The 21,789-nt window shown below is 58.6% G+C and overlaps 1 protein-coding gene across 3 annotated transcripts in view; it reads left to right on the top strand.

Moving 5' to 3' along the window:
* Positions 1-21,789, top strand: part of LOC105485897 (adaptor related protein complex 3 subunit delta 1) — a 57,212-nt gene that overhangs the window by 22,705 nt on the left and 12,718 nt on the right. For 2 of the 3 annotated variants that reach the window (XM_011748496.3, XM_011748505.3), the window contains exons 6-24: positions 209-338; positions 1,290-1,429; positions 1,512-1,585; positions 3,317-3,366; positions 8,502-8,551; positions 8,973-9,021; positions 10,842-10,987; positions 11,450-11,598; positions 11,668-11,898; positions 14,062-14,293; positions 15,487-15,632; positions 16,107-16,248; positions 18,072-18,143; positions 18,731-18,806; positions 18,926-19,125; positions 19,551-19,624; positions 20,044-20,221; positions 20,926-20,997; positions 21,352-21,459. In XM_011748496.3, the coding sequence (XP_011746798.2) occupies positions 209-338; positions 1,290-1,429; positions 1,512-1,585; positions 3,317-3,366; positions 8,502-8,551; positions 8,973-9,021; positions 10,842-10,987; positions 11,450-11,598; positions 11,668-11,898; positions 14,062-14,293; positions 15,487-15,632; positions 16,107-16,248; positions 18,072-18,143; positions 18,731-18,806; positions 18,926-19,125; positions 19,551-19,624; positions 20,044-20,221; positions 20,926-20,997; positions 21,352-21,459 (2,319 nt within the window). The remainder of the gene's footprint in view (positions 1-208; positions 339-1,289; positions 1,430-1,511; positions 1,586-3,316; positions 3,367-8,501; positions 8,552-8,972; positions 9,022-10,841; positions 10,988-11,449; positions 11,599-11,667; positions 11,899-14,061; positions 14,294-15,486; positions 15,633-16,106; positions 16,249-18,071; positions 18,144-18,730; positions 18,807-18,925; positions 19,126-19,550; positions 19,625-20,043; positions 20,222-20,925; positions 20,998-21,351; positions 21,460-21,789) is intronic. The other variant, XM_071086055.1, reaches the window with a different exon arrangement.

Genomic DNA, 21,789 nt, shown 5'->3' with positions numbered 1-21,789 from the left:
TCAGTCTGGAGGACAGGCCTGAGTCGGGGCACAGGGAGGCCGGCTTCCGTGCCATCTAAGATGCTGCTCTCTGGCCTCTGGGGCTGGTGTGCAGCCACAGCCTCGGGCTGGAGGACGTCTTCTCCCTGTGGAGGAGGGTGACGGGGAGAGGCATGAGCAGGGATGAGGTGCAGAAAACCTGTGTAGGCTGAAACCCGCTGCCCCGCAGATGTCGCACACCAAGCCCTACATCAGGAAGAAGGCCGTGCTGATCATGTACAAGGTGTTCCTGAAGTACCCTGAGTCGCTGCGCCCCGCCTTTCCCCGGCTGAAGGAGAAGCTGGAGGACCCCGACCCTGGTTTGTGGATTTCAGTTAAACTTCAGGCTTGGGGGTAGGGGTTCAGCCGGTACCCTGGGAAGATGTGGTGGTGTGTTTTGGGGGGTGCTGTGGGGAGCAGTGGAGGGCTCCGTCCAGGAGCATGCCGGCTGGAGGTGGCTGGGCCTCCCCTCGCTGGGGCAGCCGGGAGGGAGGTGCTGGAGGTGGGGGCAGTAAGATCTCATGTGGCAGCTGGTGAGCCTGGTGTATCCCTGAGCAGAGGTGTACGCCCCACCCCGCCGGCCCGTCGTAGGACCAGCGCTGCCACGGGGCGCCTTCCGCAGGGCAGGGGATGGTCTAGACCATATGTCCCTCACAGGAGCTGCCTCCACCTCACGTGACTGTTGTGTATTTGTGACGTGGTGACTGTGGGACATGGCTTCAAATTCAGTTTCACTGAGTTTCCCTGGGCTGCGTGTGGGAAGCCTCTGGCGTGTGGCAGGCGTGGTTTGGTGGACTCCGAAGCCAGCCCACAGGAATCCCGAGGCCCTGCGTGTAAGAGGGGAGACCCCAGCTCTAAGCGTGGGACCCGATGGGCGAGCTTCTCCCTGGAGTGCTGGCCACAGGCGCAGCAGCAAGGCTCCCTGAGCCCCGATGGCTGGGCAGCTGTTTCTGGAGCCCTCCTTGCCGAAACCCCCACTCCGAAGGCCACTGTCAGGCTGTCCTGAGCGTGGTGATGCTCGGGCGCACTTGTGCCTGGCAACAGTGCTGGGCAATGCTTTCTCAGCGCCAGGAGCTGGCTGCTGTGGCCTGTTCCCTGGAGGAACAGGCCTGTAGCTGCTATCCCTGTCACCAGGAGGAGGTGGCAGAGCCAGGGCCATGTTGAGTGAGAGCTGCCGCACGCCCCAGAACTTCCTCGCAGACCAGGAAGACAGGAGGATGGTTTTCTAAGCAGAAGGGCAGGCATGCTCATGAGGACCGCTTGTTCCCCAGGGGTTCAGTCTGCTGCCGTCAACGTCATCTGCGAGCTGGCCAGACGGAACCCTAAGAACTACCTGTCCCTGGCCCCGCTCTTCTTCAAGCTGATGACGTCCTCCACCAACAACTGGGTCCTCATCAAGATCATCAAGCTGGCAAGTACTGCCCGGGGATGCGGCCTCCTCACCCTGCGTGGTGCATTCCCCGCGGGAGACTGAGGCCCTGCTGTCCCCGCAGTTTGGTGCTCTGACTCCTTTGGAGCCTCGGCTGGGCAAGAAGCTCATCGAGCCCCTCACCAACCTCATCCACAGGTGAGTGGAGACCATGCGCGGCAGGGCGGGCGGGTCCAGTGTCGGAGCGGCGGGGCGGGCGGGCTCCACGGGGTCCAGTGTCGGAGTGGCAGGGGTGGGCCAGCTCCACGGGGTCCATTGCGGGAGCGGTGGGGTGGGCTGGCTCCATGGGGTCCAGTGCTGGAGCAGCTGGCAGCCCGGCCCCAGCGGGGTACAGCAGGAGTTGGGCGTGAAGCAGCTGAAAGATGGAAGGCTCTTATGTTCAGCGGACTCTCTGTCCTGGAGTGGAAGCCTGCGGTGGCGTTCCTGGCCACTGGACTCTTCTCCATGCTGCTAGAGACATTTGAGGCGTTTGGGTTTTCTTCATGGGTCTCAGCACTGAAAGGTTGTGAAATGGGACCGTATGTCAGGAGCCTTTTCAGGCCAGGCTGCCTTTGGTTGCTAGAAGAGGACACTTTAATTCCTCAGACCAAGTGCTGAGGAGGAGCCAGGACCACCCCCCAGCCCCCACTGCAGGGAAGGGGAGGGTGGAGTGGGCCACAGGCAGACTCGTCATCGCCGTGACTTTCAGATGCAGTCATGTGTTACTTAGCAACAAGGACATGTTCACAGAAGGATGTCATTAGGATGATTCACCGTGTGAACGGCGTAGCGTGCGCTCACACGCACCTTGCTGGTGAAGCTCACCACATTCCTAGGCTACGTGGCACGGACGTCTCCTGGGCCGCGGCCCTGCCCCACAGGCAACTGTAAAGCTGTAAGCAGCTGCGACTCTGTGGCGTGTATCTGTGTGTGAACACGTTGAAACAGAGAAAAGGGCTAGGAGCTGTGGCTCACGCCTGTAATCCCAGCACTTTGGGAGGCCGAGGCGAGTAGATCACTTGAGGTCGGGAGTTCAAGACCAGTCTAGGCAACATGGTGAAACCCCGTCTCTACCTAAAAGATACAAAAATTAGCCAGGTGTGCTGGTACATGCCTGTAATCCAGCTGCACGGGAGGCTGAGGCAGGAGAATCGCTTGAACCCGAGAGACGGAGGTTGCAGTGAGCCGAGATCACAGCAGTGCACTCCAACCTGGGCAACAGAGTGAGACTCCATTTCAAAAAAAAAGAAAAAAAGGCTGGGCACAGCGACTCGTGCCTGTAATCCCAGCACTTTGGGAGGCCGAGGCGGGTGGATCATGAGGTCAGGAGATCGAGACCATTCTGGCTAACACAGTGAAACCCTGTCTCCACTAAAAATACTAAAACAAAGTTAGCTGGGCGTGGTGGTGGGTGCCTGTAGTCCCATCTACTCGGGAGGCTAAGGCGGGAGAATGGCGTGAACCCAGGAGGCAGAGCTTGCAGTGAGCCAAGATCGTTCCACTGCACTCCAGCCTGGACGACAGAGCGAGACTCCATCTCAAAAACAAAACAAACAAAAAACCCTAGTAAGGATGCAGTAGGAAGGTGGTATTGCCATCTCACGGGTTCATGGGCTCATGGGCCGCCGGGGGTGCATAGTCCGTCCCTGCCCGGATGCTGTCAAGGGCCCGCAGCTGCAGTGGGATTTCTCACATGCCCTTTCTGGGAAGGTGAGATGATGAGCAGCCAAGCACCATAGGCCTTGGAGAGCAGGGCGTGGGCTCCTTCCTGGGGGCTCGCTCCCTGGGCTGTGGGGCTGAGGCCGTCTCCAGCTGAGCCGCTGGCATTGGGTCACCGTGTCTGATGAGGCCGCCAGTCCTCATGCCGCTTCCCTGTGTTCCTTTCCTTAGCACGTCTGCCATGTCCCTCCTCTACGAATGTGTGAACACCGTGATTGCAGGTGAGAACTGGCACTCTCCCCGTCTGGAAGGTCTGGCACTGTCAGGCTGGGGTCTCGGGTGGGGACAGGAGGGCACCAGGTCTGGTGTCCCCGAGCGCCACCCGTGCTGGCGCTGCGAAGGAAAGCTGGCTGGGAGTGTCCCCGAGCGCCACCTGTGCTGGTGCTGCGAAGAAAAGCTGGCTGGGAGTGTCCCCGAGTGCCACCCGTGCTGGCACTGTGAAGGAAAGCTGGCTGGGAGTGTCCCTGAGCGCCACCCCTGCTGGCGCTGAGAAGGAAAGCTGGCTGGGAGGCCGCCCCAGGCCTCTGCTATCGAGGTGGCCACGCACCTGCCTGGTCCTCCGCCGCCCTTGGTGCTGGGAGTTTGCTGCTTCAGCTGCTCGGTAGCCCAGCCACTCTGGAGTCCCCTTGGGTGTGAAAGATGCATTTGCAGATGAAGCCTCTCCTCCTACCTGCTTCCACAGATGCTCAGGGCCTCCCAGCAGCTCGCACACAAAGCTGCGTTTTTTCTGGGACTTTTAAGCACTCCTGAGACAGCACATTGTTTCACCCGTGGGTACTTAAGCAGCAGCATCTACCACAAAAATATTTTCTAAGGCAGAGTCAGAACCCACGCCTCCGGCCGGGCCAGGGCACCAGGGCCAACGCCCCGTGTCCCCGGTGGTCTCAGCCGGGCTCCTCCAAGTCGGCCAAAGCCTGAGGGGCATTGGGCGGTGCACTTCCTTATGGTTGATAAAGTGGAAGCTTCTCGCCAGGTATGAGGGCCCAGCTATTCAGGAGGCCGAGGCAAGAGCATCACTTGAGCCCGGGAGTTCCAGGCTACAGACAGAGCCAGACCCCGCCTCTCTTGAGGCTGGTGTGCAGTGGTGCAATCATAGCTCACTGCAGCCTTGACCTCCTGGGTTTAAGCGGTCCTCTTGCCTCTACAGGTGCATGCCACCCCACCCAGGTCATTTTTTGAATTTTTGGTGGAGAAAGGGTCTCACTGTGTTGCCCAGGCTGGTCTTGAACTCCTGGGCTCAAGCCATCCTCCTGCCTTGGCCTCTCAAAGTGATGGGATTACAGGCCTCAGATATTGCACTCGGCCAGCACCTCATCTCGTTTGTTTTTTGTTTTGTTCTAGCTTTACTTAGATATAGTTGACAATTTAAATTTTTTTTTTTTTTTTTTTTTTGAGACAGAGTCTTGCTCTGTCGCCCAGGCTGGAGTGCAGTGGTGCAATCTCGGCTCACTGCAAGCACTGCCTCCCGAGTTCACGCCATTCTCCTGCCTCACTCTCCCGATTAGCTGGGACTACAGGCGCCCGCCACCACGCCCGGCTAATTTTTTTTTGTATTTTTAGTACAGATGGCGTTTCACCATGTTAGCCAGGATGGTCTTGATCTCCAGACCTTGTGATCCGCCTGCCCCAGCCTCCCAAAGTGTTGGGATTACAGGCTTGAGCCATCGCTCCCGGCTCCTTAAAATGGTATTTTTTTTTGAGACGGAGTCTTGCTCTGTCGCCCAGGCTGGAGTGCAGTGGTGCGATCTCGGCTCACTGCAAGCTCCGCCTCCCGGGTTCACGCCATTCTCCTGCCTCAGCCTCCCGAGTAGCTGGGACTACAGGCGCCCACAACAGCGCCCGGCTAATTTTTTGTATTTTTAGTAGAGACGGGGTTTCACCGTGGTCTCGATCTCCTGACCTTGTGATCCGCCCGCCTCGGCCTCCCAAAGTGCTGGGATTACAGGCGTGAGCCACCGCGCCCGGCCAGAATGGTATATTTTTAAGGTACACCACTTGATTGTGAAAAAGTTAGCACAATTCAGATAATTAACACATCTACATTTCTTTTTTTTCTTTCCTTTCTTTTTTTTATTTTTGAGATGGAGTCTCGCTCTGTCACCCAGGCTGGAGTGCAATGGCACGACCTCAGCTTACTGCAACCTCTGCCTCCCGGGTTCAAGCAATTATCCTGCCTCAGCCTCCTGAGTAGCACGCACCACCATGCCCGGCTAAGTTTTATATTTTTAGTCGAGACAGAGTTTCACCATGTTGGTCAGGCTAGTCTCGAACTCCTGACCTCATGGTCTGCTTGCCTTGGCCTCTCAAAGTGCTGGGATTACAGGAATGAGCCACCGTGCCCGACCCTCTTTTTTTTTTTTTGAGAGTCTCACACTGTTGCCCAGGCTGGAATCCAGTGACGCAGTCTCCACTCACTGCAACCTCCGTCTCCCAGATTCAAGCAGTTCTCCTGCCTCAGCCTCCCGAGTAGCTGGGATTACAAGCACGCACCACCACGCCCGGCTAATTTTTGTAATTTTAGTAGAGATGGGGTTTCACCATGTTGGCCAGGCTGGTCTTGAATTCCTGACCTCAGGTAATCCACCGCCTTGACCTCCCAAAGTGCTGGGAATACGGGCATGAGCCACTGCACCCAGCCTACATTTCTTTTTAAAATAAATTTGTTCCTACCTCGATAATCTGTATACCTGTTTTAAGACAAAAAAAATTACCATCTACTTTTATATTCAAATAACGCTCCTGGCCGGGTGTGATGGCTCACGCCTGTAATCCCAGCACTTTGGGAGGCCGAGGGAGGTGGATCACCTGAGGTCAAGAGTTCAAGACCAGCCTGGCAACAATGGTGAAACCCCGTCTGTACCTAAAAAATACAAAAGTTAGCTAGGGGTGGTGTCAGGCGCCTGTAATCCCAGCTACTCAGGGACTCGTCTCAAAAAAAAAAAAAAAAAAACAAAAACAAAAAAACATTCCTACAAAGATTGGGTGTGGCATTTCTGAAATCTTGCATGCGTGAATATGCATTTATTTTGCCACATTTCTTCATTCATATTTACATTTATATGTAGATTTTCCACCCAGGGTTATTCATGTCCAGATGTTCGTATTTTTTGTACTAAAAAAATTATTTCAATAGTTTTTGGGGAACAGGTGGTATTTGGTTATAGGGATCAGTTCTTTAGTGGTGATTTCTGAGATTTATGTGCAGTAACACCAAGCAGTGTACACCGCACCCAATGTGCGGTGTTTTTTTTTTTTTTTTTTTTGAGACGGAGTCTCGCTCTGTCGCCCAGGCTGGAGTGCAGTGGCGCGATCTCGGCTCACTGCAAGCTCCGCCTCCTGGGTTTACGCCATTCTCCTGCCTCAGCCTCCTGAGTAGCTGGGACTACAGGCGCCCGCCACCGCGCCCGGCTAATTTTTTGTATTTTTAGTAGAGACGGGGTTTCACCGTGGTCTCGATCTCCTGACCTTGTGATCCGCCCGCCTCGGCCTCCCAAAGTGCTGGGATTACAGGCGTGAGCCACCGCGCCCGGCCCAATGTGCGGTCTTTTATCACTCACCCCAACCCTTCCCCCAAGTCCCTGGAGTCCATTAGATCATTCTTTTTTTCGGGGGTGCGGGGGGGCAGTTGCAGAGTTTCTCTTTTATTGCCCAGGCTGGAGTGCAGTGGCACAGTCTCGGCTCACCGCAACCTCCACCTCCCAGGTTTCTTTTTTTTTTTTTTTTTTTTTTTTTTTGAGACGGAGTCTCACTCTGTCGCCCAGGCTGGAGTGCAGTGGCCGGATCTCAGCTCACTGCAAGCTCCGCCTCCCGGGTTCACGCCATTCTCCTGCCTCAGCCTCCCGAGTAGCTGAGACTACAGGCGCCCGCCACCTCGCCCGGCTAGTTTTTTTTTTTTTTTTGTAGTTTTAGTAGAGACGGGGTTTCACTGTGTTCACCAGGATGGTCTCGATCTCCTGACCTCGTGATCCACCTGTCTCGGCCTCCCAAAGTGCTGGGATTACAGGCTTGAGCCACCGCGCCCGGCCACCTCCCAGGTTTCAAGTGATTCTCCTGCCTCAGCCTCCCAAGTAGCTGGGATTACAGGCATGCACCACCACTTCCGGCTTATTTTTGTATTTTTAGTAGAGACTGGGTTTCTCCATGTTGGCCAGGCTGGTCTCGAACTCCTGCCCTCAGGTGATCTGCCTGCCTCAGCCTCCCAAAGTGCTGGGATTACAGGCGTGAGCCACTGTGCCTGGCCTAGATCATTGTTATGCTTTTGCGTCCTCATAGCTTAGCTTCGAAGAACCCACATCTTAAAAAGAAAAACACACACAGACAGACACACAGTCTCACACACACACACACACACACACACTCACACTCCCCTGTATGCCTGCATTCCATGCCACTGGCTTGTTGGAAAACAAGTCTCTGTTCCGGCATGTGCCTGGCGGTTCCGTGGCTGCATGTGTTTCTTTTTTTTTTTTTTTTTTTTTTTTTTGAGACGGAGTCTCGCTCTGTCGCCCAGGCTGGAGTGCAGTGGCCAGAACTCAGCTCACTGCAAGCTCTGCCTCCCGGGTTCCTGCCATTCTCCTGCCTCAGCCTCCCGAGTAGCTGGGACCACAGGCGCCGCCACCTCGCCCGGCTAATTTTTTGTGTTTTTAGTAGAGACGGGGTTTCGCCATGTTAGCCAGGATGGTCTCGATCTCCTGACCTTGTGATCCGCCCATCTCGGCCTCCCAAAGTGCTGGGATTACAGGCTTGAGCCACCGCGCCCGGCCGCATGTGTTTCTTTTAAAGCTGTTAGAACCAGGGCTCTGATGGTCAGCTTCTCGCTGCCTGCCTATCCCTGCCCAAAGGACACAGCAGAGTCAGCAAAGGGGAACAGCTCAGGGGATGTTGGGGAGGGCCAGGCCCAGCTTCTAGAGCCTTCTTTCAGTACAGTCCTACAGGATGTACTTCATCCCCCAGCAGTGAGCTGTGATCGTTCGTGAAGTGTCACCATGGAGGCTCCCAGAGACCCAGTGCCTGGGTTCCTACAGGGTCTGGTCCTGTGGCCTCGGGGTCAGGATTCCAGACTCCAGAGGGAAGCAGGGGTTGCAAGTAAACCACAGTGTCTGCAGGAACAGCTAAGACCTGGGAGCTGTCCTGTCAGTGAGGGTGGGGGCCCCTGCAGGTTCCTGACGTCAGGCCTGCAGTGGAGCTAGATTTTTGCAAACACAGTTGGGATGCGCGGGTCCCAAACCCAGTGGCATTTCTGTCTTTACTCCCATCCCTGCTCCCGGCGAGGGGATGCTGGCGCCCCATGGCCCTGAGTGAGTTTCGGCACTGGCCATGGTGCTGACCACGGTGCTGACCAGGTTGTCTGTTGCAGTGCTCATCTCCCTGTCCTCTGGCATGCCCAACCACAGCGCCAGCATCCAGGTACGTCCCGCACAGGGCAGGGCCCGTGGGGTCCCACACTGCGGAGGCCACGCCTTTCCACGGGCGGGAGCTTGCCCACCCTGTGACCAAGGTGCTGGCCCCCCCACGCCATCCTTGGGGCTTGGGAGGGCACGGCCGCGTCCCGTGTGCACTACCGGCCCGAGCCTGCTTGGGCTCCCCGTTGTGTGTCTGTGGGGTAGACGCGTGGGGCACTGAGGAGTGGGGTAGTGCGCCCGTGGGAAGCAGGGCCTCCTTTGTCCCCAGTGCCCCATGTGGGCCCTGCTTGTTTCCCTCCTGGGCTCTGATTGCTGGGTGGGGCTGACCCCAGTCCTTAGGCCAGGTTAAGGTTGAATCTGGAGGGCTCCTGGGACTCACCCTTGGTTTAGAGGAATTAACCAGCCTTGTTTTTTCTTTTTTTCAGCTTTGTGTTCAGAAATTAAGGATATTGATCGAGGACTCCGATCAGAACTGTGAGTCGTCCCCTCCCCAGTGCTGTCATTTGCGTGTCCCCCCCCTCTGTGAAGTTAGGGGTCCTCCCAGCGTGAGGAGGAAGTGGACGTGGCGTCTGCGACCCCAGCTCTCTCGCTGATGTATGACACTCGCTTCAGAGGCACCCCTCTGCCATTGCCCTGCGGCGCCTTTGCACCCCGACCTGTCTGTGTGGGGAGGCTGGGAAACACCAGCTCCCGCTGAGCCCCAGTCCCAGGAGGGATGTAGGGGGCGTGGCAGTGACCCCCACTGGGGAGACCCTGGCAGTTGGACAGATGCCACTCACTGAGCACCTTGGTCCGAGATTTCTGGATATTTCAGCCTCTGCATGTTTCTGCAGGGATGCTGAGGCTTTGTGTTGTGAGATGGAGCAGCGTATGGCGCCCTTGCCTAAGTGCCTGCCCGTGTGTGGGTGCCCCTGTGCTGCTCTGCTGAGGAATTAGAATTAATGGCCCCTGCCGGGCGCGGTGGCTCAAGCCTGTAATCCCAGCACTTTGGGAGGCCGAGACGGGCGGATCACGAGGTCAGGAGATCGAGACCATCCTGGCTGACACTGTGAAACCCCGTCTCTACTAAAAACTACAAAAAACTAGCCGGGCGAGGTGGCAGGCGCCTGTAGTCCCAGCTACTCGGAGGCTGAGGCAGGGAGTATGGCGTGAACCCGGGAGGCGGAGCTTGCAGTGAGCTGAGATCCGGCCACTGTACTCCAGCCTGGGTGGCAGAGCGAGACTCCATCTCAAAAAAAAAAAAAAAAAGAATTAATGGCCCCTGCCTGGTACCTGGTACCTGGGCGGTGTTTTGGACGCTCATTTTGAAGCCAGATCTTTTTGTTCAGAGTAGGAGTTGGCAAACTCGCCTGCAACAGCCCAGATAGTGGAGTCGCCCCTGTTATCTGAGGTTTTGGGTACCCCCATCACAGTCCAAAAATAGGCAAGGACCGCACAGTCGGGTATTCCGAGAGACCACGATGACATACCTCTCATGACTGTGTGTTTTATGATTGTTCTGTTCTTAGTTGCTGTTAGTTGTTTATCTCTTACTGTGTCTAATTTACACACTGAACTTCGCCATAGGCACAGATGTGTCGGAAGAACACCCACACGCGGGTCTCAGTACTGCCCACCATGTCAGGCTTCCACTGGGGGCCATGGGCCCATCCCCCGCGGCGAGGTGGGGACTGCTGTGTTTTCTCCGTGGACCTCACGCTGTCTGTCTCTGCTCGGTGCTGCCCTGTGGCCTGACAGCTGCCGTAGATGGCAGTGTATGAACGGGTTCGGCTGTGTGCCCTGTGGCTGGAGCGTCCCTGGTTTAGGTTGTGGCATCTGTGCCTCATGCTCAGCCACCCTTAGCTCTCCATGAGCTAGTTTGGGCTAGTCGGGTGAACAGTGAGTGTTGGGTACGGGTGAGACCCTGCCCCGGGCTGAGGGTGCCTGATGCTGCTGGAAAGTCTTCTCTGCGTTCTTCCCTGTGCTGGCTGGGTGGGAGAGGAAAGCCGACAGCAGCTACTACAGCGTGGTAGTAGGTAGGGGAGGCCTTCCCGAGGGAGCCGGCATGGGGCAGCCTGCACCCCGGCTCCCAGTGTGGGGGCTCTGCTGGGGCGACATCCCTCGTGTGAGCTCCAGCTGGGGGTGTCACTCTGTCCGCCCCCGGCTCCAGCTGCTGGTGTCACTCTGTCCGCCCCCGGGTTGCCAAGGCCAGGCAGCCTCCTGAGGTGGAGACTTGGCCCAGAGAGCCTTGGGCCCTGCCTGCACCTTGCTGCCTATGTCCATCCCAGTGACCTAGCTCTGGCCTCTCTCTGCAGTGAAGTACCTGGGGCTGCTGGCCATGTCCAAGATCCTGAAGACCCACCCTAAGTCCGTGCAGTCCCACAAGGACCTCATCCTGCAGTGCCTGGATGACAAGGACGAGTCCATCCGGCTGCGGGCCCTCGACCTGCTCTATGGGATGGTGCGTGCCCTCTGCCCGCCTGCCCGCCTTAGTGCTCTCGGGGACGTTAAGTGTCAGGTGCAGAGCCACGTGGAACGTATGGAGTCCCCTCACACTCGGCCATCAGCTAGTATGGTGGGGCAGGGCAGAGGGGCGCCAGCCTCATCCATGCCTGTCTTCCAAGGCCTGTGTGGACACGGGGCCAGGGCCAAGCCCACAAGTGTCTTTGAGGGCGTGTGTGGAGGGGGCGGGGCCAAGCCCATAGAACAGACCATGCTGGGCCAGTTGTTGCTCCCTGGCTGGGGGCTGGGTGCCCCTAACCCAGCCCATGTCGCAGGGGCCTGCTGCCTCCCTGGGGTCGATCTGTGAATCTGGGTCCGCCTGTGTCCCGTGGATTCTGTCTCAGAAGCAGGTGTTGGGTGTCTCACCAAGCAGGCCCCAGGCCGGGTCCACCCTCACCACTGTCCCTACGCTCTTGCCCAGGTGTCCAAGAAGAACCTGATGGAGATCGTGAAGAAGCTGATGACCCACGTGGACAAGGCAGAGGGCACCACCTACCGAGACGAGCTGCTCACCAAGATCATCGACATCTGCAGCCAGTCCAACTACCAGTACATCACCAACTTCGAGTGGTGCGTCCCACTCCCAGGGGCGCGGCTGGGGGTTCTGCGCTGCTGCTCACTCACCCCCTCTGCCCGCAGGTACATCAGCATCCTGGTGGAGCTGACCCGGCTGGAGGGCACGCGGCACGGCCACCTCATCGCTGCCCAGATGCTGGACGTGGCCATCCGTGTGAAGGCCATCCGCAAGTTCGCCGTCTCCCAGATGTCCGCGCTGCTCGACAGCGCACACCTGCTGGCCAGCAGCACCCAGCGGAACGGGATTTGCGAGGTGCTCTACGCTGCCGCCTGGATCTGCGGGGAGTTCTCAGAGTGAGTGACGCTGGGCCTCCGGGCCGGCAGCTTCTCCAAGCTTCAGAGGGGTAGGGGCCAGGGACGTGCCTGGCAGATCTTTCCCGCTGTCTCCCATCGCCCTCTGTCCCAGCCCACAGGTCCATGGGTTTCCAGCAGCTGTCCCCGACAATGGTCGGACCCATCCCCCCCTTTACAGAGGCGAGTCTGTGCCGCCCTGCCTGCTCTCTGCCCTTGGGCATCTGTGGAGCTCCCAGGAGATTGTAGATCCCGTGGGCACCAGGACTGGGAGGTGGGAGGATCCATGGGGTGGGCTGCAGATAGGGGGCTGGCCCTGGGTGTCTGCAAGACTCAGTCCCAGCTGGGCGAGTGGCGGCCCCTCTGAGCCCTGCTTGCCATAGGTGGGGTGGGAGCTCCATGTGGCATTTAGGTGGCCCGGGGAGGCATCTGCTCAGCCCCAGCCTGCCCACGCCAGGCCCCTCTGGGAGCACAGGGGTCTTAGTGCCAGGTTCCAGGTGGGCCGCAGGGATGGGTCTTATTGAAACTGCCCCTGCCATCTCCAGGAGCGTCAGATTCTCTCTAGCGGAGAGGACAGATCACAGCCACTGCTGGGCAGGCTTGGGTCACGGGGCCTGCTTGGAGGTGGGAATGTGTTGCTGAGACTCACGGTTCTCACAGCAGTCTGGATTTCCAGGCTCTCTTGGAAATTCATGAGATTTGCCACTATGCCTCATTGCCCCGGGCCCTGCAGCAGCACCACTAGCCGCTACCTTCACCCGTTACTGCCACAGCAAGCGCTTCTCACCCTGGGCCTGTGCCAGCTCAGGAGGGCGCCCTGAGCTGGGATGCCAAAAGGGTCCCCAGCCAGCCTGCATCCTGGAGACGAGCGCTTCTGTCATTTTCTTTTCTTCCCCTCACCCCGAGACAGAGTCTTGCTGTCTCCCAAGCTTTGCCCCGGCTGGAGTACAGTGGCGCAATCTCGGCTCACTGTAACGTCTGCCTCCCGGGTTCAAGCAATTCTCCTGCCTCAGCCTCCCGAGTAGCTGGGATCCCAGGCACCTGCCACCAAGGCCGACTAATTTTTTTGTATTTTCATTAGAGACGGGGTTTCACCATGTTGGCCAGGCTGATCTCGATCTCTTATTTCTGAGATAGAGTCTTGCTCTGTCTGTCGCCCAGGCTGGAGTACAGTGGCGCTATCTCGGCTCACTGCAAGCTCCGCCTCCCGGATTCACACCATTCTCCTGCCTCAGCCTCCCGAGTAGCTGGGACTACAGGCGCCCGCCAACACGCCTGGCTAATTTTTTGTATATATATATATTTTTTTATTATACTTTAAGTTCTAGGATACATGTGCATAACATGCAGGTTTGTTACATATGTATGCTTGTGCCATGTTGGTGTGCTGCACCCATCAACTTGTCAGCACCCATCAACTCGTCATTTACATCAGGTATAACTCCCAATGCAATCCCTCCCAATTTTTTGTAGTTTTAATAGAGACGGGATTTCACCGCGTTAGCCAGGATGGTCTCGATCTCCTGACCTTGTGATCTGCCTGCCTCGGCCTCCCAAAGTGCTGGGATTACAGGCGTGAGCCACTGCACCTGGCCTCATTTTTTGTATTTTTAGTGGAGGTAGGCTTTCACCATGTTGGCCAGGCTGGTCTCAAACTCCTGACCTCATGATCTGCCTGCCTTGGCCTCCCACACTGCTGGGATTATAGGTGAGTGCCCGGCCACTTCTATTATTTTCTTGGTGGGAGAAAAGTGGACTAGAAACATATCCAAGTCCCAAGACATTGTGTCAGATGTGAGTGAGGCACACCCCCAGGCCCCAGTGTCCCACAGATCAGGGTCTCCTGGCTCCGTCTCCTCCCTGCCCGTCCTGCTCATCTTCCCAGGGCCAACTGCACAGTCGACCCCATTGTCCTTTTTCCTCTTCTGACCTGTCCTCCGCTCAGTGGCTCTGTCATCTCCACGTCTCTGTCTTGTTCGTGTTATGGGCTATGGATGGCCCCTGGTTTCTTCTACTTCGTGTCTCAGCCCCCGGAGACAGCTCAGGGAATGGGAAAGGCCCAGAGTCACCTCGTTTGTGACAAGCCCAGGCCTCCCAGGTCCTCACCTGTTGGAGAGGAGCCCCGGGGCGGGCATCCTGGGGACTCACGGCGTTTCCTGTCCTCAGGCATCTGCAGGAACCGCACCACACTCTGGAGGCCATGCTACGGCCCAAAGTCACCACGCTGCCAGGCCACATCCAGGCCGTGTATGTGCAGAACGTGGTCAAGCTGTACGCCAACATCCTGCAGCAGAAGGAGCAGGCCGGGGAGGCAGAGGGCGCCCAGGCCGTCACCCAGCTCATGGTGGACCGGCTGCCCCAGTTTGTGCAGAGCGCAGACCTGGAGGTGCAGGAGCGGGTAAGGCTGCACTCGGCGTTGGGCCAAGCCTCGGGGAGCCCTCAGTGCCTTTCTGTCCAGCGGCGGCCAGGTTGACGGGGCCTCCCTTCCTCTTCTGAAGCCACTCACTGAGATTCCTTTGTTGCCACTTGTGCCAGCTGGGGTTTGGGGTTAGTCAGTGGGACCTTTAGGTCGGTGGGACTGGGCAGGTCTCTGGGGTGCTGGGTATGTGGGGGTGCTGCTCCTGGCCATAGGAAGAGCCTGTTTCACATGCGGCGAGACAGCAGGTGTGAGAGCCTGGGGCTGGCTGTGGCTCTTTCTGGTGCCCTGCAGGTGACGTGGGTTCTGGGTTGAGCAGACTGTACACCTGTGCCAGCTGGTGCCCACCAGTTCCCAGGTCTCTGTTTTTCTGTTTGTTGTTTTGTTTTGTTTGAGATGGAATTTCCCTCCTTTGCCCAGGCTGGAGTGAAGTGACGTGATCTTGGCTCACGACACCCTCCGCCCCCTGGGTTCAAGGGGTTCTCCTGCCTCAGCCTCGCAAGTAGCTGGGATTGCAGGCACCCACCACCACACCCGGCTAACTTTTGTATTTTTAGTAAAGACGGAGTTTCACCTTGTTGGCCAGGTCAAACTCCTGACCTCAGATGATCCTCCCACCTCAGCCTCCCAAAGTGCAAGGATTACAGATGTGAAACATTGCGCCTGGTCATCTGTGAGAGAGATCGGGAGCAGCATCAGCCCATCCAGTGGCTGAGGAGACCCAGCGTCAAGGCTGCATGGGGTGTGGCCCCGGGCTTCTCTGAGCAGTGGCATTATCTGGGGGCTGGCTATGATCCTTGGCCCATGGTCACTCTTGGAGCTGCCCAGCCTGGCTGTGTCTGAGTTGCAGCCAGCACAGAGGCAGGGAGCCCGCAGGGGCCGAACAAGGTGGTGCTTCTGGTGTCGGGGCACAGGACTTATGGGAGGCATTTCTGCAGTGGGCAAAGCTCCCTGTTGTGCCCCCATCTCTGTTCTGTTTGTGGACTGGTCTTTTCCGCCGCTGCTTGTCAAGGATGACAATGGAGATGGCATGAAGGCTGGGCTCTCTGTGGGTACCTGGCTGTGCCAGAGGGCCCGCACGTCACTGTGCCAGGGGCTTAGCCACCCAGTGTCCCTGAGGGTGGCCAAATGGCCTTCCGGGCAGGTGCCAGCGGTGACTCCTGCGTCCCCCGCAGGCGTCCTGCATCCTGCAGCTGGTCAAGCATATCCAGAAGCTTCAGGCCAAGGACGTGCCCGTGGCAGAGGAGGTCAGCACTCTCTTTGCTGGGGAGCTGAACCCAGTGGCCCCCAAGGCCCAGAAGAAGGTTCCAGTCCCTGAAGGGTAAGGATACGGGGGTGGGGGCATTGCAACCACAGCCTTGACGTGGTCGCCTGATGCCTGGAGGCACAGAGGGGGCTACTGCAGCCCTCAACAGCCAGGAGGGTGTGGGGCTGATTGGAGGCCTGGGGCGGGCGCCCCTCGCTGGACTCACCGGGGCTCTCGCTGCTTCTGGGACCTGGCTGGAACCTGGGGATGCTCCCTGGGAGGTGGGCCTGCTCCACCCTTGCCATCAAGCTCTGAGGCAGCCTGAACCTGCCGTGAGGGCCCCACTGTGACCCTGCTGTAGCCTTCCTGGGTCTCTGCATCCTCTCTAAGGGGCAGTGACACCTGCCTCGCTGGCCCTGTGTGGGTAGCAGGCACCACTGTTTGGGGTCTCACATGGCCAGGCACATGGTGAGCCTGCTCAGGGTGGGCGCCTGCAGGCGCGTGCTCGGTCACACACACTGCCTTGTGTGACCCTCCTGTCCGGCACAGCTTGGACCTAGACGCCTGGATCAACGAGCCACTCTCGGACAGCGAGTCAGAGGACGAGAGGCCCAGGGCCGTCTTCCACGAGGAAGAGCAGCGGCGCCCCAAGCACCGGCCGTCTGAGGCAGACGAGGAAGAGCTGGCTCGGGTGAGCTGTTGGGTGCCCCTGGTGGGCCTTCGCCTCCTCCCTCCTGTCCCAGGGAGTCTTTGAGGCTCCTGAGTCCGGGGCTTGGTTCTGTTGGCTCAAGATTGTGCACCGCCGCCCTCCAGGACGCCCCAAGTGGGTATTTCATGTTATGGTTGAGTTTCATTGAGCTTCACTGAAATGGGGAGCATCTTGGTCGGGCGCGGTGCCTCATGCCTGTAATCCCAGCACTTTGGGAGGCCAAGGTGGGCATATCATGAGGTCAAGAGATCAAGACCATCCTGGCCAACATAGTGAAGCCCTGTGTCTACGAAAAATACAAAAATTGGCTGGGTGCAGTGGCTCACGCCTGTAATCCCAGCACTTTGGGAGGCTGAGGCGGGCGAATCACAAGGTCAGGAGATCGAGACCATCCTGGTTTCAGTGAAACCCCGTCTCTACAAAAAATACAAAAAATTAGCTGGGCGTGGTGGCGGGTACCTGTAGCCCCAGCTACTGGGGAGGCTGAGGTAGGAGAATGGCATGAACCCGGGAGGCAGAGCTTGCAGTGAGCTGAGATCGCGCCACTGCACTCCAGCCTGGGCGACAGAGCGAGACTCCATCTCAAAAAAAATAAAATAAAATACAAAAATTAGCTGGGTGTGGTGGCGGGCACCTGTAATCCCAGCTACTCAGGAGACTGAGGCAATAGAATTGCTTGAACCGGCCGGGCGCAGTGGCTCAAGCCTGTAATCCCAGCACTTTGGGAGGCCGAGACGGGCGGATCACGAGGTCAGGAGATTGAGACCATCCTGGCTAACACGGTGAAACCCCGTCTCTACTAAAAAATACAAAAAAATTAGCCAGGCAAGGTGGCGGGCGCCTGTAGTCCCAGCTACTCGGGAGGCTGAGGCAGGAGAATGGTGTAAACCTGGGAGGCGGAGCTTGCAGTGAGCTGAGATCTGGCCACTGCACTCCCGCCTGGGCGACAGAGCGAGACTCCGTCTCAAAAAAACAAAAAAAAAGAATTGCTTGAACCCGGGAGGCAGAGGTTGCAGTGAGATCATGCCATTGTACTCCTGCAGCCTGGGTGACAGAGCAAGACTCCATTTCAAAAAAAAAAAGACATGGGGGACAGCTTCTCTAGATCCAGGAGCCCCCCTGAGGAGAACTCCATTAACCCGACCTGCAGCTGGGGGCCTGTGGGTGCCTGTGTGGGGCCCTTCCCTGACCCTGCCATAGCTGCTGTAAGACACTGCAGACACGTGCAGCCCACCCAGACCAGAAGCTGGGGAAGGTGAAGGAGGCCCCTGGACCCCATCCTCCCGAGGCAGATGCAGCCCCTGTGCCCCGTGTGGGGCTCCACCTCGCCCTGCTCACCTGTGCAGAGAGGGGAGCCCCTCCAGCAGTCCTCTCCTTCCATCCTGCACCGACAGAGGGAATGCCCACGGTGGGCTGCGTGCGGGCCTTTGTGCTCCTGCATCCTCCAGGCCGTGCTTTCAGGCAGCCCTGGCGATCAGGAGGCCCTGTCCCGAGCTCAGCAGCCCCAGCCCGTCTGAGCTGCTCATCAGTAGCCGGGTAGCCCAGGCAGGTCAGCGGCCTCCGTGGGTCCTGGTCCTGACCCTGGCAGTGGAGGCATGTGTGTCCCTGCCTCCCAGAGGGTTAGCGATTCCTTTTCTCCAATATGCGCTCTTCCCAATTGCGGGCCTTGGTTTCCCTGTTAGTAAAAGCTCAGTAGTGAAAATAGCCAAAGATCCAGCCTTCCCTGGTTGGGTGGCTGGTAGTGGACGTCCATAGAGAGGTATCCTGCCTGCTCGCTTGGGCTCATGCCTAGTCGTGTCCCGCAGCGCCGAGAGGCCCGGAAGCAGGAGCAGGCCAACAACCCCTTCTACATCAAGAGCTCGCCGTCGCCACAGAAGGTGAGGCCCATCCCCGGCTGCCTGTCCCTCAGCACCCTCTACCCTCACCACCCATGCCCTGTGGCGTCCTTCTGAGTTTCAGGTTCCTTCTGGAAGATCCTGGGAGTGGAGCTGGGGCCACACAATGACTGTGCGGAGCCTTTGAGGGGCGGGTGCCTCCCTGTGGGCCCCATTCGTTTGAACCTCCAGCCAGGGGCCTGTTCCGTGTGCACGGCAGCCCAGCTGATGTCCAGCCCTGACCTCACGGTCGTGGGCAACCTGCTGCCTCACTCTGGGCTTGAAGCCGCATTACTTTTCTCATTTGAGGAGAAAACAGAATATTCAGGTAGAAAAAGTGGATGAGGATTTGCTACTCCCTGTGCAGTAGGCCTGCAGGGTCACTCGCGTGACGAGCTTTCCAGCCCTCACTGTCTTTAAGAGTCGGTTCCTCCAGATGCTCACAGTGCTCCTCGTGGCCCAGAGCCCTGGCAGGACCCCTGGCTCCTGAGGATGTCAGTGCTGCGTCACGCCCCCTGTGTCCCTGAGGCTTGTCCTGCCCGTGTGTCACCCCTCAGTGCGCCAGTAACGCCTGGATGTTGCTTTCGCAGCGGTACCAGGACGCCCCGGGCGTGGAACACATTCCCGTGGTGCAGATCGACCTCTCCGTCCCGTTGAAGGTTCCAGGCAAGTGTCTCCCGTGTGTCAGCGCCACATTTGTCACATGGGCTGTAGGCCGCTCCTGCTGCCCTCCCCTTGAGCCCCTGGGACCCGGTGCTGAGTGCCTGCCCGCTGCCGGCCCCCAGGGCTGCCCATGTCGGACCAGTACGTGAAGCTGGAGGAGGAGCGGCGGCACCGGCAGAAGCTGGAGAAGGACAAGAGGAGGAAAAAGAGGAAGGAGAAGGAGAAGAAGGGCAAGCGCCGCCACAGCTCGCTGCCCACGGAGAGCGACGAGGACATTGCCCCTGCCCAGCAGGTGGACATTGTCACGGAGGAGATGCCTGAGGTCAGCCTCGCTGGAGGGCCCGGCCCGGGGATGTCTGTCTGTCCGCACGTGTGTGTCCTGGGGCCATGCACAGCGGCATCTCCCCGTGGTCTTCCTTGGTGGCCAGGATGAGGCCCTGCCCCAGAGAGCCTAGGAGGAGAGGCGCCTCTGTCCTTGAGCGCACGTCCCCACGCACCCACCCCGGGGCCAGCAGCTTCAGAGGCAGATGCAGGTTGGCTGCGTCCTGGGGCCCAGCCGCCCTTGGTGCCTGGATGCTGAACGGAGCCTCTGGTGGAGCCATGTCACTGCCCGCATGTGCGTGTGGCCTGTGTGGGCGTGGCCATGACCATGACTGTCTCAGGCAGTCCCATTGCGTCCGAGATACATGGGGTTCCACCAGGCCACGGGCGCGGGTTCCACTGATGGTGTTCACCTCTTCCTGTCAGAACGCTCTGCCCAGCGACGAGGATGACAAAGACCCCAATGATCCCTACAGGGCTCTGGACATTGACCTGGATAAGTGAGTGCACAGGGGTTCAGGATGAGGCTGGAGGCCACAGGTGGTTGCTTCCCTTCCTCTCGTCCTCCCGGGCGGGGCCGGGCTCTGCAGGGTGGACAGGCTGGGACGGGGTGCAGGCGGGCCTTCCCCAGACCATGTCCTCACTGCACTGCTTTTGGTTGGCCCTCCCAACCAAGACCCTAAGTGTGGGCTCTGAAGTCTCCAGGCCTGGGGTGCTCAGAAGGTCCCCATGCCTCGACAGACTCTCCCGTGAGAGCCTGCAGCAGGCCGTGTTGGGCAGATCCACGTCGGACCATGGCTGGGGCCAGGGGCTGGAGGAGCAGGTCCCGCGCTGCCACATGCTTGGACACAGCATGTACTGGTGGTCCTGGGGGGTGGCCAGTGGTGCTGATGTGCGACCCAGTCATTCCCCTTTCCAGGCCCTTAGCCGACAGCGAGAAGCTGCCTATTCAGAAACACAGAAACGCCGAGACCTCAAAATCCCCCGAGAAGGACGTTCCCGTGGTAGAAAAGAAGAGCAAGAAACCCAAGAAGAAAGAGAAAAAGCACAAAGAGAAAGAGAGAGACAAGGAGAAGAAGAAGCAGAAGGAGAAGAAGGTAAACCTAGTGCCCAGGGTAGCATCCTTCTCCATTCCCCTCTCTTGCCCTGAACTCCCAGACAGCCTGGGGACAGCAGTGAGCTCAGGGGAAATGGCTGTGAGTCTGAGGCAGTGAGCGCCAGCCGCCTCGCCCTGTGCCCTGGCGGAGGGAGGACGCGTGGCTTCCGAGGGGAGTTGGCTGTGCGCTTGCGTCAGGGGAGACTGAGGAGGAGCCGACAATCTGACAGGTGAGCCGTGTCCTCACCTGTGTTGGGGAGCCATGGTCAGAGCTCAGTGTGGTCCAGATGCCCCCTCGTGTGCAGCTCCAGGACTGTCTCTGCGGCATCTGTGTGCACATGTTCACAGAGAGAAAGAAATGGGGTTTCAGAGGAGCGCATGTTCGCAGGGCCTGGGGGCCTGTGCACACCCACGTCAGGGGCCCAGGCAGACATACGGGCCGCCAGGGGCCTTCTGACCACTGGAATGGCGCATGCCCACCCACAGATATGTCCCTGGCCCTCTTCTGGCAGCGAAAGCCAGAGCCAGCAGGGCTGGCTGAGGACATCACCATCAGCTCCTGGATTCCCAGGCTCTGCAAGGCCCAGCTGGTCCAGGGCCCTGGGGGCAGCAAGGGCAGCTGGCCCCTGCTGTCCCCTGCTGTCCCCGGCGCCTCTTCCCAGGACCATGCACTGCGTTTGCTGACAGCCTGTCTTGTGGTTTCAGGCTGAGGACCTGGACTTCTGGCTGTCCACCACCCCACCACCTGCCCCCGCCCCTGCCCCTGCTCCATCCACGGTAAGAGACCGGCAGCTGGCCACTGCCAGCCTTCGTGTCTCCAGAGGTCATACCTGGCACTCAGGGAAGAGCCCTGGGGTCTCCTGAGGCCCTGTGCTCTCGCAGTCACTCTCGCAGCACTGAGTGGGGCCGGGGTCGTGCTCCCACGTACCAGTGGGCCAAGCAGGGGCCAGGGGAAGGGGAGGATGGCCAGGGCCTCTGCGCCCACAGGCTCCCTGTCACTCAGAGGGCACTGTGGCCTCTCAGGCAGGGGTGAGGGTGAGCTGAGGGTGTGCGGCGTGGAGGCTGCCTGGAGTGAAGTGCAGTGGGGCCCCTCATTGCCCAGCATGAGCCCTGAGCCCTGGCTCCCTGCAGGAGGAGCTCAGTGTGAACGCTGTCACTACCCCGAAGGACGAGTGTGAGGACGCCAAGACGGAGGCACAGGACGAGGAGGACAACGCTGAGGGGCAAGACCAGGACAAGGTGAGGCTGTCACTCCCCAGTGGCTGTGGAGGGCTGCATGCGCCCCAGCATCCCAATGTGGGGCCGGACAGCTTCCGCCACCCAGATCCCAGGGCAGCCCTGCTCTCGCCTTTGCATCGGACTTCTCACAGGCCTTTTGTTGTGGTTGTGGTCTTTTATTTTTTTAATAATCTCCTTATTCACACATGGTTCATAAGTCTAATAGAGTTTATTCATTTAAAATATGTATACGGTGGTTTTCCGTATATATACAGCGTTGTGCAACCATCATCACCTCTGTCTAGTTCCGGAACTTTCCTTTTTTTTTTTTTTTTTGAGACGGAGTCTCGC

The sequence above is a fragment of the Macaca nemestrina genome, chromosome 20 (genome assembly GCF_043159975.1).
Source record: "Macaca nemestrina isolate mMacNem1 chromosome 20, mMacNem.hap1, whole genome shotgun sequence".
NCBI lineage: Eukaryota > Metazoa > Chordata > Mammalia > Primates > Cercopithecidae > Macaca > Macaca nemestrina.
Note: the sequence above shows the minus strand (reverse complement) of the source record. Positions and strands in the feature narration are given on the sequence as shown.